This window comes from Dermacentor variabilis, chromosome 11, assembly GCF_050947875.1.
Source record: "Dermacentor variabilis isolate Ectoservices chromosome 11, ASM5094787v1, whole genome shotgun sequence".
Taxonomy (NCBI): Eukaryota; Metazoa; Arthropoda; class Arachnida; order Ixodida; family Ixodidae; genus Dermacentor; species Dermacentor variabilis.
The window spans coordinates 50,056,395-50,071,451 of NC_134578.1; the positions used below are offsets into that span (position 1 = coordinate 50,056,395).

Here is a 15,057-nt window from a genome sequence, read left to right on the forward strand (position 1 = left end):
AAGTGTTGTAACTCCAGAAACATTTGTTGCACACTAAGAAAAGTTTACACCCTTTGAGTCTTATCTTGCCACGCAACGATAAACTTCATCTGTCTTGTCCGCATTTCCTTGCTTTAACGCTGCGAGCCCAGTACTCTCCAGTAACGAACGGCATGCGCGTTATCAGCATGACATATGGCATTGCCAACAGGAAAGTACCGGGCGTGGCGTTTTCAAGAAAGGAAACGCAAGCAAGGCAGATGACGATTATCGTTGTGTGGCAGATATACATACACCCCAAAGGTTGTAAACTTGTCTGTGTTGGTTGTAAGTGTGAGGTAGCAATGTCTTTTTATTTTGTTTATTTTTTGCTGCTGCACTTAATTGTTTCTGACAAATCTACTTGTCCTACTAATTTAAACTACAAGAATGTATAACAAGTAGATTTTTGCCGTCTTCAATTTTTTACTCAAATTAACTTGCGTATATAGTTTGCAACAAGATAATAAAATTCAAATTCAATGCTTCATCTGGCTTGTATACGTTTTCTTGATTCTGGAGTTCATATGTTACAAGAAATAAAGAAAGGACGCCGATCAAGTGGTGGTAATAAGAATTAGACGTTTAGGCTTCAGTACGGAAGTCTTGCTCATAAAAAAGTTCCATACGACGGAATTCTACGTTTGCAGGCGGAAGAATGCTATCGTTACAATTCAGCGTTTTTGCTGTAGAGTCAGCTAATGCCTTCAAATCCAGTTTCCTTGTCAATTATGGAAGCCTTTTCTCAGTCAATAGCATAGTCAGACTGCCACATATGCTCCGCAAGTGCATTGGAAATTATGCTTTTTCACTTATGATTCATTTCTGATTTTTCTCTTCGATATCATACATTTGTTGCTTCAGCACTTTCAAAATTACTACTTTCCCCGTTGTAAAGTTTGTCACGATTAATTCGCACAGGGCATTTTGTGTACAACGCAAGGAAGCACCTGCATCTTCTAGTCTACCAGTTCATGCTGCAACTAGTGGGCCGAAACGTGGGCTACATCGACTTCGTAGGTTTTGTAACATGTTAGCTCACTCAAGGGACATAGGGAAGTGGAAGGGTGGCGTGAGCTTGAGAACGCATGACCTGTGATGTGGCAGGCCTCAACAATATTCCATAGAACGAATGGAAATTTCGCTTTATGCTCACCCGAACGTGATCTTTTCGCATCACGTTCAGAGATCTGGTCGTCAGGATTAAAGCAAAAATTTTACAGCGACCCCGGAAAATTTCCTCTAATCGACGAGACGCTCAGAGTACGTGCGGTTACCCATAAGTTTTATCCGTTTCATTCGTTACGCAAGACATCGTTCGAGCAGGCCAGTGACCTGGCTTGGCCGCATGACTATTCAATTGCCCGTTCAATATGAAGGCTGCCATTCAAAATGTCCCGAAAATAAGGCCTTGGCAGCGTTAACTCCGTGGTTCGCGCGGACGGCATACCATGGGCCGTATACCGTAGCGGCCATGATTCTAGCCACTCTAGCCATAACTTTGCTAGCGCTATCTCTCGGTTGCATACTTTAGTTTACAACGCCACCGCTACTCTTACCTTTATAGCGTTTCCTATAATTATTGTATGAAACACTATGCTTACTTTCATTGCTGAATGGTTTCCCGGTAACGCTGAGCTTAGCGTCACCTATTGATCTCCCCCCCATCCCTCTTTGCCTTCTGGATTGGCGCGGCTCGCTAAGTGCTTGCGCGCGCTTTTCCGAGCGCAGATTGGTGTGCACTAGAGTATACGATCGCTTGTCGCTGCTTCTCTTTCCTCTGTCGACTGCGTGTCGCGCTGCATGATCGAGGAAGCTCGAAAATATGTCGTCTGGCATCTGTGCCTGGGCCCCTGCATGTTCGTGAAGCTCCGGACCGCCAGGTCCACGCTACCTCAACGTTCCAGGGTGAGCCATCCTTATCAGAGGGTTCTGCTGCAACGGATCCCCGGGCTACAAAAGACGAGCCGCCTCTCTCGCTGCACTCGTTGACATGGCCGCCACGCGAATTGACCCCAATGTTGTCACCATCTGCCAAATTATCAGTGATGCAGCTGCGGAGTAAGTTCGTACGATCGCTTCGGCTCGCTCCGGCTTTCAAGCGCTGTTCGTCCACCGCCAGACCAGGTCGAGTGGCGTCATCGGAGTACTGGGGCACCTGCAAGGACCTGGGCGAGCCTCACTTTGCAATAGGAAACAGTAAACCACAGCGTGAACTTTGTGGACCCGATCAAATAGAAAGTTATTGGCAGAAAGTGAAGCGCCACCTCCTCTCCGCCGGTTGCAGGGCGCACCGCTGCAAGAGTCGCACCCTCGCTGCAAAGATTCATTTGTGTGTCTGTTAGAAGCGATCGCTCGGCGCTACCCATTGTGAAGGTACATGACGAAGTAATGCAAAATAAAGCGCAGTTTTCTGACTCTTTGCTTTTGTATGAATTTCTCCTGGCATTGCTGCGCGCTTACATACACGGTACGCCCGCGGCGCAGCACTTCCGCGCTAAAGCTACGCTCACTTCGTTTTATGTTGAAAGCCCAGTCGGCCCAGTGCAAAAAGCAGGCGCACAGCAAGTCTGTGTGCCTGCACCAAGCCGCGCCGAATCAATCCAGAGGAAAGGAAAGCAGCATGCATGGAGGAAGGAAACAACTTTCCTTCCTCCATGGCCTTCCGCCTTCCTCCATGGAAAGCAGCGATAAGCGATCGTATACAAGCCTAGTGCAAAAACCAGGCGCACACCAATCTGCGCGTGCAAGCACGTAGCGAGCCGTGCCAATCTAATTCAGAAGCCAGAGGAGGGGCGGTGGAGTAAAGGGAGTAATAGAAGTTTGTATAGGTGTTCTGTTGTAATAGGACGTAGCTCAGCGTTACCCAGTTTCGCTTCGCTATGTTTATGCGATGTTTATGTAGGTGTTCTGTTTGTCTGTAGTTCGTTTGTTTAGCGATGGCGAAGGCTACCGGCAGGACTCCCGAGGAAGAAGCCGCTCGACTGGAGCGTCGTCGAGAAGCTGATCGTGAACGGATGCGTCGACGGAGATCCGATCCAGAAGCGAGAGCTAGGGAAGTTGAAGCGAGGCGTCGCAAGAGGCAAGAAGATTCCGAAGCTCGCGAACGCAGCAGATTGAATTCTGCGAGATACTACGCAGAACACCGAGAAGAAATCCTGAGCGCTAGCAAACGGAAGAGGCTGCAAGATCTTGGGTTGCGTGTGCCAGTAAAGTATAGTGCCAAACAGCACACTTGTCTAACTTTTGCTGGGTTTCCCCCAACTCCGCTGGTCTCTGAAGTTTGCAATAGCAGAGTCACGCGTATTTTTTTTTTTTTTTATCCGCGTCCAAATGTGATCAATCACGCCATGAATTCCTTTCCTTCTTTGTTTCATGTAGAAAGCTTTGGGAGTGTATTCCAATAATTTTGCCTACACGACCTGGTTTTTGGGCATAAGTTTATCTCTCTCTCTCTCTCTCTCTCTCTCTCTGTGTGTGAGTGAGTGAGTGAGTGAAAAACTGTACACCATGCAAACTCCTCGCACGTCCGGGACAAGAATGCTTTAACAACGAGGGTGCACACATTTTTGCATTGCCAAAACAACACTTTGCTTAACTTCTGACAAAAGTTTATCATTGCTAAGCCATGCAGCCACTTCACATAATATACAATTGCTATTTTTAAGAAGGATATTTTAAAAAAAAACAAGTTTCGTTTGCGAATTGATGCATTTAGATGATGTATGTCAATGACCTAACTGGTACACGACTCAGAAAAATGAGCAGCACTAAAAAAGGGCCCCAACAGAAACAAGATAGTGCACTATCGTGTATATTCTTGTTTACAGTGCATACTTGTTGCAGCCCAGGGAACAAGTGGAGATCACCGTTAATTTCTAGTCAGATCTTTTAGTGAATGGTGCGGCAATGGCTACATACGGAAGAGAGCAGGCACTATTCTGCAAGTCAAACATCGCTCAATCACACTTACGGCATTGTGGCCATGCTGTGTTATTCTTGATTGAAAAATGTAGGAACAAAGCTTTGCACTAGAACTTCGATAGTATCACATCATGAAAGTTTCACTCACAATCGGTGACCTGCTGTCCAACTTGTTTGAAGAGATGGTTGGAAGTAACTTTCAATCATGATATTGTAGTCATCACGGAATGCATATTGTTATTTGACCACACTCGGGAATGGATGAGGCAGACAGTCCAAAGCAGGGCTGCTTCCTGTGTAGAAGCTTTTGTGAAGTTGCGGCATCCATAGTTCACAGTAAAATGAGGACCAGTAGCTCAGAGCGATTTGAAAGCGTCTTGTCTCCTGACATCCATCTATTCTGAAAATTGCCGAGTCATTTAATTAGGATTGGCTCGCTGCAGCAAGCAGCACGTGTTACGATCGGGTAGGTGAGCCTCAGCTAGGCGACTGGCCACAGCTGCCTGGTGTTGAGCGATCGGGCGTAGAGATGAGACTCTCTCCCTGTGTCCATAATTATCTGCCAACTTTGTTCTTGATGCCCTTCATGCGTGTGTGTGTGCAACAGATGGCTAACCACATTCATATGACAGGAGTGCCTAGCATTTGTAAACAATCATCTATGGTTACACAAGTCGTTGCATGCTCATTGTGGTCGCTTAGTGGCTCTGGTGTTGTGCTGCTAAGCACGAGGTCGCGGGATCAACAAATCCTGGCCACGGTGGCCACATTTTGATGGGGACGAAATGTAAAAACACCCATGTACTTAGTTGTAGGTGCCATCAAAGAACCCCAGGTGGTCATGATTAATCTGTAGTCCCCCACTATGTCTCATGATCAGATCGTGGGTTTGGCACATAAAATCCCATAAATTAAGTTGTTGCAGACCTTTCATGCCCTGTGTTACTCTATTTGCAGAATGTTGCAATATCCACATGCATTTTTCTCTTGTCTCTCCAGCTATCGGAGCGCTGCAGCCCACATGGAGCTTTGCCTGTCAAGTCTACAAAAGCTGTGCAGACAGAGGCCACATGGTGCTTCAGTGGTAGGATGGACGCTGCAGTTGGGACAACGATTGCAGACAGGGCTGTGTGCCAGTCAACCCAGACATCGCCTGCTGCTAAGAAGGTGCACAGATGGGCAAATACCACAGACCTTGATGTCCATGGCAGTGGCCTTAATGTGCAAGCAATTTTGAGGTGAATGTAACATTTTTTGGGGGGTGCTTAATCTGTCTATTCATATGCTACTGATAGTAACTGGATGCCACAATTGCTGTATGTAACCATCTAGCATTAACAGAAGCCTTAATCATGGTGATATCCAATAAAGCATTGTGGGTATTCATGCCAGTGTGTCGGGACAATTGCAGGAGTGGGGCCATGATTTTATGTGCGTGAAGAGCACGAATGCACTTATTAATGGTCACTCCATGGAGGTACAAGAGATGTAATGAAAGAGGAGGGACTGTAATGAAAGGAGGTTCGATGTGGACTGTTCAAATACCAAGAAACCTCGCAATGCTTGCTTTGTGCCAAGACCTAGTTATTGAAAAATTGCATTTGAAGGGTCCGAATACCTTTTTCTTAATTCAAATCTCCTGCCACACAAGCCGGGGAATGGTGACGTTGCATGCGCCATCACCACCCTTTGCTGCAATCAGTGAGTAAAACAGCCCCCACAGGCAGCGGTACCAAGCTAAGACAGAGTGGTGGACTCGCCACTGCAGCTGATATTTGGTCAAGTGGCGTAAACCATTCGAACATCCCGCGACATCACATGGCAGTTGAATTCTCTGCTACTTGCAGTTTATGTGAGTTTCGCGAGCCAGCAAAACCAGCATAGCACTATGCGATAACAAAATATTGAAACGCGAAAGTGTGGGCAACACAGAGTCAAGCGAATATGAAACCTTTCTACCGCCGACAACGTTGCCAAAGGTAATTTCAAAGAGTTCTCTTTTCTAAAAATGAAGTAGAACTGGAGGAGGAGGAGGAGGAATAAACTTTATTTGTGCACAGCAGATTTGAGACCTAGGCCTCTACCTAAATACAGAATAAAATAATTAAGACCAGAGAGCAGTGGGAGACCGCGTTGCTCAGCTGTGCACCGCAAGACCAACTCAAGGCAATCCAGCAGGCCGAAGATGCTGCCAGGGCCCAAGGGCTCAAGTCCGTCATTTAAGTAGAACTGGACAAGCAGCATTTTATTTTATCTTATGGTTGAGCACTAGTGACAAAATTTAACTGAGGAGTGCTTTCATGATTGGGCACGTACTTGAATGTCCCGGGGGTATCTAATCATGTCCTGCATTTACCTCAATTTCTCCATTATTAAGGCTTTGTTTGCGATAATATTGATGCCTTAGAGCTTTTCGAGCACTAATCTATCACCTTAGCTTGACTTAATGTTTGCCTTTGGTGTCTCTTTAAGAAACTTGAGTAGGCATGGGAATGCAGCACCAATGGCATCCTCAAACTGCTTTTGCCTATTTGTGCAGTTGGCCTGCGTCATCTGCTCATGCTTACTGGCATTCATGATGTCCCCCATGCAAGGGTCCTTCTTCTATTTGACGGCTGACTGCGACATGTGTGGCACATGAACCAATGGTGCCTTTGCCCTCAAGGATCATGACGTCTTTGGTGCGACACACCATTCAATGAAGCAACCACTTTGACCCCTCCACCGCCGATGGCATCCTCAAACTGCTTTTCCCTATTTGTGCACTTGGCCTGTGTCATCTGCTTGTGCTTACTGGTGTTCATGATGTTCCCCATGCAAGAGCCCTTCAATACGCTGACTGACTATGAGATGTGTGGTGCATAGACCCGCGCTGCAAGCGCCATGAAGGATTGTGACATCTTTTGTGTGACACTGGACACACTGTTCTACGACGCAGCCACTTTGACACCGCCAGCGTTACCCGAGAACCATATAAGCAGTCTGCGAGCGGCTTTACTCTTCAGTGGGCATGGGAATGCAGCACCGATGGCATCCTGAAAATGGTTTGTGTAGCTTTGGTTCAACTCCGTCACGTTTTTCTAAACATTCTAACAATGTTGCGCTGCTACTGTTCACATGCCCAAGGGTTTTTTGTCTATTGCTAATGATTTTGTCCGTGTTTCAAAAGCCCTTCTACTTTGCGGCAATGTTGAACTTCATCCTGATCTTCAGCGTAAATAATGTAGTGCACAACATAAGGAAACCCTAGCCACAATCAAGCAGCGTAGTACGCATTTGGACACATGTCACGATGAGCCCCTCAAATCCATTGACCCATTGACGAGGTCAAGGAAAATCAAAAACTGCTTGACTCAAAGGTCTTGGACTTAGCTTCTAGGGTGTCTGCTCCAGTGGACCAAGTAATTTTCTTGGAATATAGCCACGAGGACCCAAACTTGGAGAACTTGGTTTCTGTAGCGATCAGGAAGATCGAGCTAGAAGGGAAAAACTTTTCTTTCAATGGCATTGCAGATTGTGGTATAAAATCATGGGCTAATGCCTAGGAAAAGGTGCAGGAATGGATATTCAAGTGCCTTGGTCTGCAGTTGCCTGATGACGAGATTTCTCGCGCTCGGGGGTTGGTTTCATTCCTTCCGAACAAGTGCAGACCGATTGTAGCACGGTTCTCTTCATTTCAGGTGAAATCAAGTGTGTTATTTCATAAATAACACACTTGAGCAACTCGCGTAAAAAACTCCTTAAATTTTGGAAAGCCAGTGGGCAGCCGTATGTTCTTTTGCGACAATAAGCTAATATTAAATAAAAAAACCTTTACCTTTTGTAAAACAGCTAACAAAGTATGTGTACCTAATTGATGGCACGAGAGCATCCTCCCTTGCAGCTGGAGTGGCCAGAGCATAGGTGCCGGCCCCACTAGCATAGCAAAAAATGAATTCTTCCAATGTATCCAGGGTTGTTTCTTTTTCTACTGTAATATGAGAAGTTTACTGAACGAATGTGATACCCTATCATCTTTAGCTGACACGTGTTGTGGTTATGTTATCATATTGAGCGAAACAGGGCTTTGAACTCTGGAAGAAGGTAAACATTTTATCGGTCTGATTGCAGAACTCAAATTGGTGGCGGAGTTTTAATTGTAGTAAACCATGACTTTACTTCTTTTGCCATTCCTGCTGTATCACCCTCGAAACTAGTTTGTGTCTGTATCCGTCTCCATCATAAGGACATCGTCTTTTGTACTTGCTACCGGCTTCGCGACCATCCTTCCGGTTTCAGCTTTTAATTGCACAACATTCTCCACAAGCTGCAGGTTTGATATCTCGTAGCACCCAAATTTCTGCTGGGTGATTTCAAATTTCCAGGCATTTCATGGGCCAAGCGTTATTCTCATATAAGCTCTCATTCCTCAGGATGTACTGCTTTTATAAACACTTGTTCAGATTTCAGTCTTGCACAACTCATAAAATGTCCGACATGCATTATGCTCTTTAGTGCGACTACATTAGATTTACTACTTATCACGCACCCTTCATTAGTTGCTAATGTAACAAAGTTACCTGGCTTGAGAGATCATTTAGCAATGCACTTCTCATTAAAAAATTTAACACCAATAAAGAAAGCAGAAAAGCAAATTAGGAATTACAGCTGGGGTAATTATAGTGCTGTTAATGCTAAACTAGAACTTTTCTTGTGTGACTTTCCTTGGCAATTGTCAGAAAGATCTATTCATGAAAACTGGCTTTTATTCAAGTGCAAGATAGCGGAACTAAATCACGAATACATACTGTTGTGGAGTGTAAAAAGCAATAACTAATTGCCCTGGTTCACGCCATCCTTGAGGCGGCTTCTCAATAAAAAAAGAAACGTCTTTACAAAAAGGCTTCATTAGCTGGCAGCACATCTCATTGGGCAGCTTATCACAACACGGCCAATGACTACACGCATGCACTGTCATCAGCCAAGGATTTGTTCTTTAAAGCAACACTTCCCTTTTTACTTGTTAGTAATCCACAAAAATTCTGGAAAGTGGCGAAAAGTGATAGCAACACAGCAGTTGAGCTCATTGGTGAAGATGGTGTATTGTTTCAGGACCTAATTGCTGTTCTCTGTTAAACGACATATATTCATCTTACTTTACTGATATTGAACCAACCTCACTTCCCATACTTGCTCAATATCATTTTCCTCTAATGGATTCCATTATCACTGACTCGGTTGGAATCAATAATCTTGTATTGTAGCACGAAGTGACACACACAGAGACTAGAAGCAGACAGGACAATCGCTACAATCCAAGAATATGTTACCATACCAACTCGCCCAACTTTCTATCCTTTTGGAATCAATATGTTAATAGAAGAAGTAAAGCTTTCTTCAACAGGAGAAAATGCTATCAATCCAGAGTTCTTGAAAAATACCAAAACTTATTCTTCCATAATGTTTTCAATGCTTTTTACGCAGTCATTAGATACCTGTGAACTTCCGACCTATCGTAAGGTTGGAAAAGTGGTTCCTTTGCATAATGTTGGTAATGTACACTCTCCTGGCAACTATAGGCCAATTTCATTGACAAGCAGACCTTGTAAATTAATGTAGCACATCACCTACAGTCACTTGAATAATTTTCCTTGAAGAAAACTCCTTCTTTAATGTGCATGAACACGGCTTCAGGAAAACTTATTTGTGCAAAATACAACTCGTCTCCTTTACCTACAACTTGTTAGGGAGCTTTAGTATAGGGCATCCAAAAGTTATAGGTTGCAAAGAGCTCTGAGGGTGCCAGCGTTGGGGCAGGCATGAGTAAAGATTTTTGGAATAGGGCTTTGCATTTGCGGAGAGCGTTTTGCCTTTGCAGCACCACTACAGCATCAACGAAAACCTATTATAGATAATTAAATAAAATATGTCATTTTATAATAAGAAGTGTAATTTTTACTTTCGTGTTTAATTACTATTTAGAGATTATTCTATTATCAGCAAGAAATTTGTGGCATTTAGTTACGAGTAACCAACATTATGTGCCTGCACCAGCCAAGTTAAGCCATGTTAGGCCTACGAGCCACGAAATTGACAATCGAATTCGGGATCAGCAGCTTCTAATGAATCATTCATTGTGCAGGTTAGTTAAGAGAAAACAGTAAGTGCAATCACTTCATGCGTTGCAACGAATTGGGGCCCAGTTTGATGCTAGGTTTGAGCCGTCGCTTCAATAGGTGCCTTCAAATGCAAAGCTTTTGGGGCAGCTTCTGGAGCTTCCGCTAAATTGCCCAAATATTTTGCCCGACGCAAAACCCAAATGCAGTTTGCATCTCGCGCATGCTCAGTGTCTTAGACACTATTGCTTTAGGGCCTCAAAACGTTTGGGGCCCCTATTCTAAAATTCTATATCTTCTGGAGTTGACCGTTGCTCATTCTTCGAATGCACTTCATCAATTTGCAAAAATCTTTGACTCTGTTTGTCATAAGTTATTTTTCTTAAAACTCGGCATATTCAATTCAGATCCTGATATCTTGCAATGGATTGAATGATTCTTGCCCCTTCGCACGCAGTTCGTGTAAGTTAACGGCTACGACTCTAACAGCTCTCCTGTAAAATCCGGCGTCCCTCAGGGGTCAGTTCTGGGCCCTTTACTTTTCCTCATATACATAAATAACCTACCCCAATAATGTTTCCTCCTCTTGAATTTGTTCACTTATGATTGCATAATTTAGCAGAAAATATTAACAACCACTGGTAGTGCCATCCTTTAGGCAGACCTAAATGGTTTCTGCATGGTGCGATACTTGGCTGATGAAACTGAATGTAACCAAATGTAATGAAAATTTCCCCACATGTTAGTAATTTTCCACCTTGTAATTATTCTCTTAATAAGGCTCCACTGTCTCAAGTTTCCTTGTTCAAATACCTAAGCATCCACATTACCGAGAGCTTTTTATGGCAAGTACACATAGACTACATCTGGAGGTTGCCACCATCAATCCTTACTCCTACACCTTCCCAGTTTAATAGCTTGAATACTTCTTCCAAGCACACAGTGAATAGCCTTGGAGAGATTGTGTCTCCTTGTCTGAGCCCTTTTTGTATAAGTATCTTCCTACTTTTCTTGCGTAGAATTAAAGGGACACTAAAGGTTACCAGAAAGTCAAGTTAAAGTGGTAGAGCAATGTTCTAGAACGTCTAAGGCGTCAATATAATCGCGAACAGAGCTTTAGTAACCGAGAAATTGAGGTAAATGCATGACACGATTTGAGACCCCCCAGCGACATTCCGGTACTAAACCGATGACGAAACGTCTCCCCGTAATTTATGTTACTAATACTCAACTACTCGTATTAAAATATCATTTCATTCGATTATAAGACGGAAGAAAATGCTACTTGTCTACGTCTATTCGATTCTAGGAAAAAATAACATTTTGACGTTACCCTTCAGTAATATGGGTGTTCGAAAGGTTTCGTTTTCGCTCGACTCTGCGCCGCGCACGCTTTGGAGTTTCAGTAGTTTCGTTATCGCGTCGTGCTGTGAGGGTTCTGCTCGCGAAACTTTCATTTGGAACAAGCAGCGAGAATGCCACGTCCATGTGATGTGGGAAGCCCTCGTTGCTTTCCCGCTCCGGAGAGCCGGTGTCGAGGCCGCCGTCGTAGTACGCAACGACGCCGGCAGTGCGAGCCCTCAGAAGCAGGTCGCGCTCGTCGGTGCTCAAATCGCTGAAGTTGAGCCCACCATCGCGAGCCAATCTGTCGGTGTCAGGGTCCATTGCGACGAGCGTCGAAGTTAGCGTCATAGAATGAAGTACCAGCTTATGGGCGTCTTGCGCTGGAGTTTGAGGTATAGTAGCGGCGCCTGGTGGCGGTGCGGGAAACGACATCTGGGTCGTGCCAGCTTGGGTCGTATTGAGCCCTGGCTGTGGCGAAGCACGTTTCTAGGCAGAGTTTTGCGTCGATTCGCACATTTTTATGCCCTGTTGCGAGTGCGAAAAGGCTCGTCGCTTCTCATAGACCACGCCGACCACGCTGCGAGCCCGCTGCAGCCTATAGTTTAACGAAAACGGACTCTCCGTGTGCCGTGGGACGTAACGTGGGACGTAATTCGTTTCTCCTTCCGCTAGCCACCATACTCCCGCTTTCGCTCTGCTGTCGGCTCTGTCTTGGCTCTGTTTCTGGCCGCGCGTTCGCGTTTTGCGCAGAAAAGCCGTAGCGCCGTCTGCGGACGCCGTTCTACTCACCGATGGCGCAACGTCACTATGAGACCATGACGTCAGTTCTCCTCGATCGGAGGGCGGGCGATTTGAACTGCGCTAGAGGTACGCGGACGCTTCAGAACGCATTTTCTCTTAAAATAAGTCTCTCCTTGGCACGAAACAAGCGTTTCGAGGTTTCTGGGATGGTATTTCAACAGTCCACGTTGACTTAATAGTAACCTTTAGTGTCCCTTTAAGGTTGCTGTGGAGTCTCTGTAGATATTTTCCAAGGTATTTACATAAGCAGTCTGTACTCCTTGATTACGCAATGCCTCTATGACTGCTCCAGGAAGTAAAAATTAGTCTGGCATTTCCTCATGGTGGCAAGCCTCCTAATTACACTAATCCTATGTCATGTGTTTTTCACATGAGCCCCTATAATTTAATTTAACAGCTGCTAAGCATTGATAAGAGTCCTGAGCTAACACTGACCACCTAGGACAACAGCCAAGCTTTTAGGTTAACACTTCCTGAAGCTTAGTGGGCATGGTGAGCTATATTGCACATGTGGGTCATGGTTCCGAGTTGATTTTTTGGAGCACAGAGGGGACTACAGGCAATCCCTCTGCAGATAAAGCTGCCAGGCCTCTGCAACAAGGTTAAATGTTTGTGCACTGGGTGATGTAATTAAAATTGGTTGTTGTTAAGGAAGTGGGTGGCATGAATTAGCAAACGGGTGCAGCTAATATTTAAGTTCAGGCTGAGAGGAAGAAGTGGAAAAGGGAAGGCTGGGAGAAGATCTGTACACGGTTATTACAGCATTGTCCACCAGCTACTGTCCAAGACATTGTGCTATATTCAATTTCTCCAGGCAGCTGTGTTGAACAGTTCGAAAGTAGCTGCACTGAATTTCTTCTGCATGAAAGCTTAGTTCAAGGATATTCATGTGATTCCTCAGGCTTTATGGACTTTTCGATAAGGCAGAAAACTTGCAGCCGTCTTGGTAAGAACTCTGCCACTCTTTCTGCTCCTGTCGTAACAACTGTTGCTCGAAAGTTTTTACATTTTTTTTGTATTCATCACTCACAATGTGGTTTATTTCTTTACCTGTTGTGTGCTTGAAGTAGTCCTCCAAGTAATGTTTGTGCTGGTCTTGCACTATCGACATGGCTCATTAATATGATTGACAGTATTGCGATGATAATATTCTTGCTTTGATTTTTAGAATGTGCAGCATGTTTACCTTACCCTATAGAGTTAAGCATGATTTGTTGGTGCATATCTGCTCATGTCCATTAGATTGGTTGCAATCCAGCCAATGGCTTCATTGGATGTCTCCATAATAGAGAAAAAAAGATGAAAGGAACCAACCAGTGGAACTTGCCTTTAGAACTTGGTATATTGCCGCATGCTTTATTGGTTCTTATCTCTCTTTCTAGGTTCTAAAGGAGCGGCCTGGTGATTACAATGGGCACAGATCATTGCTTGCTCGACCCACTACAGTCATGCAAGAGGACACTGCTGCACAGTGTGACCAGAGAGCAGATGTTGCTATTTATTTCACATGGTGCAAGGGCATCTCCAAAGTGACAGAGGCCGCATTATACACTCCGAAAATCTCCATAGGAGTGCAATCTTAAGATCTAGATGATTGCCCCCCTGTAATGTCTCCTCATTCTGTAGGTGTCACTTCCAGTCGAAGGTGCCCCCTTACGCTTATTGATATCAACATAAGGTGACCATCATGAGGCAGATCAGCTGCTCAGTGGAAATTTTGCCGTCAACAAAAAGTCTTTGTCTGAAAGCCAACGCTTTATCTGTTTTATTTGTGCACAACCAATGAAGACAAGCATCTGAAGCTTGCATGAACAAGCTTTTCTCCTTTTCGCTTGCATACATGTGCATTTTCGCCATTGTTGTCTCTGCCATGCTGTGAAGTTGCGTGAAAAGCAGCCAACTGTGACCAGTGTGTGTGTGTGTGTGTGTGCGTGTGCGTGTGCGTGTGCGTGTGTGTGTGTGTGTGTGTGTGTGTGTGTGTGTGTGTGTGTGTGTGTGTGTGTGTGTGTGTGTGTGCAGCTGTTGCCTCTGAGTGTGTGCAGTAGAACCTTGCTTATATTTTTCTACAGGACAGCACAATAAGAAACTTATTATCTAGGAAAAAGGTAACATCCTTTGGCATTTGTAGTATCAATACCGATGAGACAAAAGGTTACTCTTGCACAAGACCTAATTTGATTTTCTATAGGAGGCTAATAAACTATATTGAAAACATGCTCATTAGAGCTCATTGCTGCTTGGCAGTTAGATTGAATTTTATACAGCTTTTTTGAGATGCTGCAGCCGTGAAGCACATTAAATGGAGTTTGTAATTTCTATCTGGTGCTTCAGCTGAATCTTCAATAACAACAACCTCTTTTCAAGCATTGGCACCTCTGTTTTACTCTCTGTGCAGTCTTGTACATTGCAGTAACTGTGCAAGGTATCAAAAGGTATCAAAGATGACAGGATAGCTTTAGATAGGTTTGTGCATTAGTGGACATGGGTGCTTTCAGTGTATGTCAATGTCCAGCACGGAATGTGTCACAACCCTTCTTTATGTCACATTTGCATACAGTACTGTAATGAAGAAAACAGCCCACTCTAAGTCATTCTGCCTTGTTTAGTTTCACTGTATAAAGTGCGTCTTGTGGCAGCTAGCATCTGCGCGTAAACAAACTCGACCCCACTACGCAATGCAGGCATGCCTAGGGACAAACGCCTACAACACGCACTAGGAAACTTCGGTAGTCCTCAGATTTTCTCTCTCGGACCGCTCTTACTCACGCCTGCACACAAACGGCTGGCAATCCCATAAATGAATGTCTCGGGGCGCCACAGTCAACGTGTGCACTGACTCGCAGCGCTTCCACTCAGCAGTGTTGTCAGGTTTGGC

General features: G+C 44.7%; 1 protein-coding gene across 3 annotated transcripts; it reads left to right on the plus strand.

The window, feature by feature from the left end:
• Positions 1–1,770: 1,770 nt before the first annotated feature.
• Positions 1,771–13,961, plus strand: LOC142564153 (uncharacterized). Of its 3 annotated transcripts, none has more exons than XM_075675026.1 (4): positions 1,771–1,926; positions 4,942–5,180; positions 6,881–6,986; positions 13,565–13,961. In XM_075675026.1, exons 1-4 carry the CDS (start codon positions 1,822–1,824, stop codon positions 13,763–13,765), a joined length of 651 nt encoding a protein of 216 aa, XP_075531141.1. In that variant the 5' UTR covers positions 1,771–1,821; the 3' UTR covers positions 13,766–13,961. The 3 variants fall into 3 exon arrangements, 2 of the variants coding, with proteins under 2 accessions (XP_075531141.1, XP_075531140.1); XM_075675025.1 differs by lacking the exon at positions 1,771–1,926 and adding an exon at positions 2,790–3,227; XR_012824507.1 differs by lacking the exon at positions 1,771–1,926 and adding an exon at positions 2,794–3,227 and having other exon boundaries at positions 6,482–6,986.
• Positions 13,962–15,057: the final 1,096 nt, after the last annotated feature.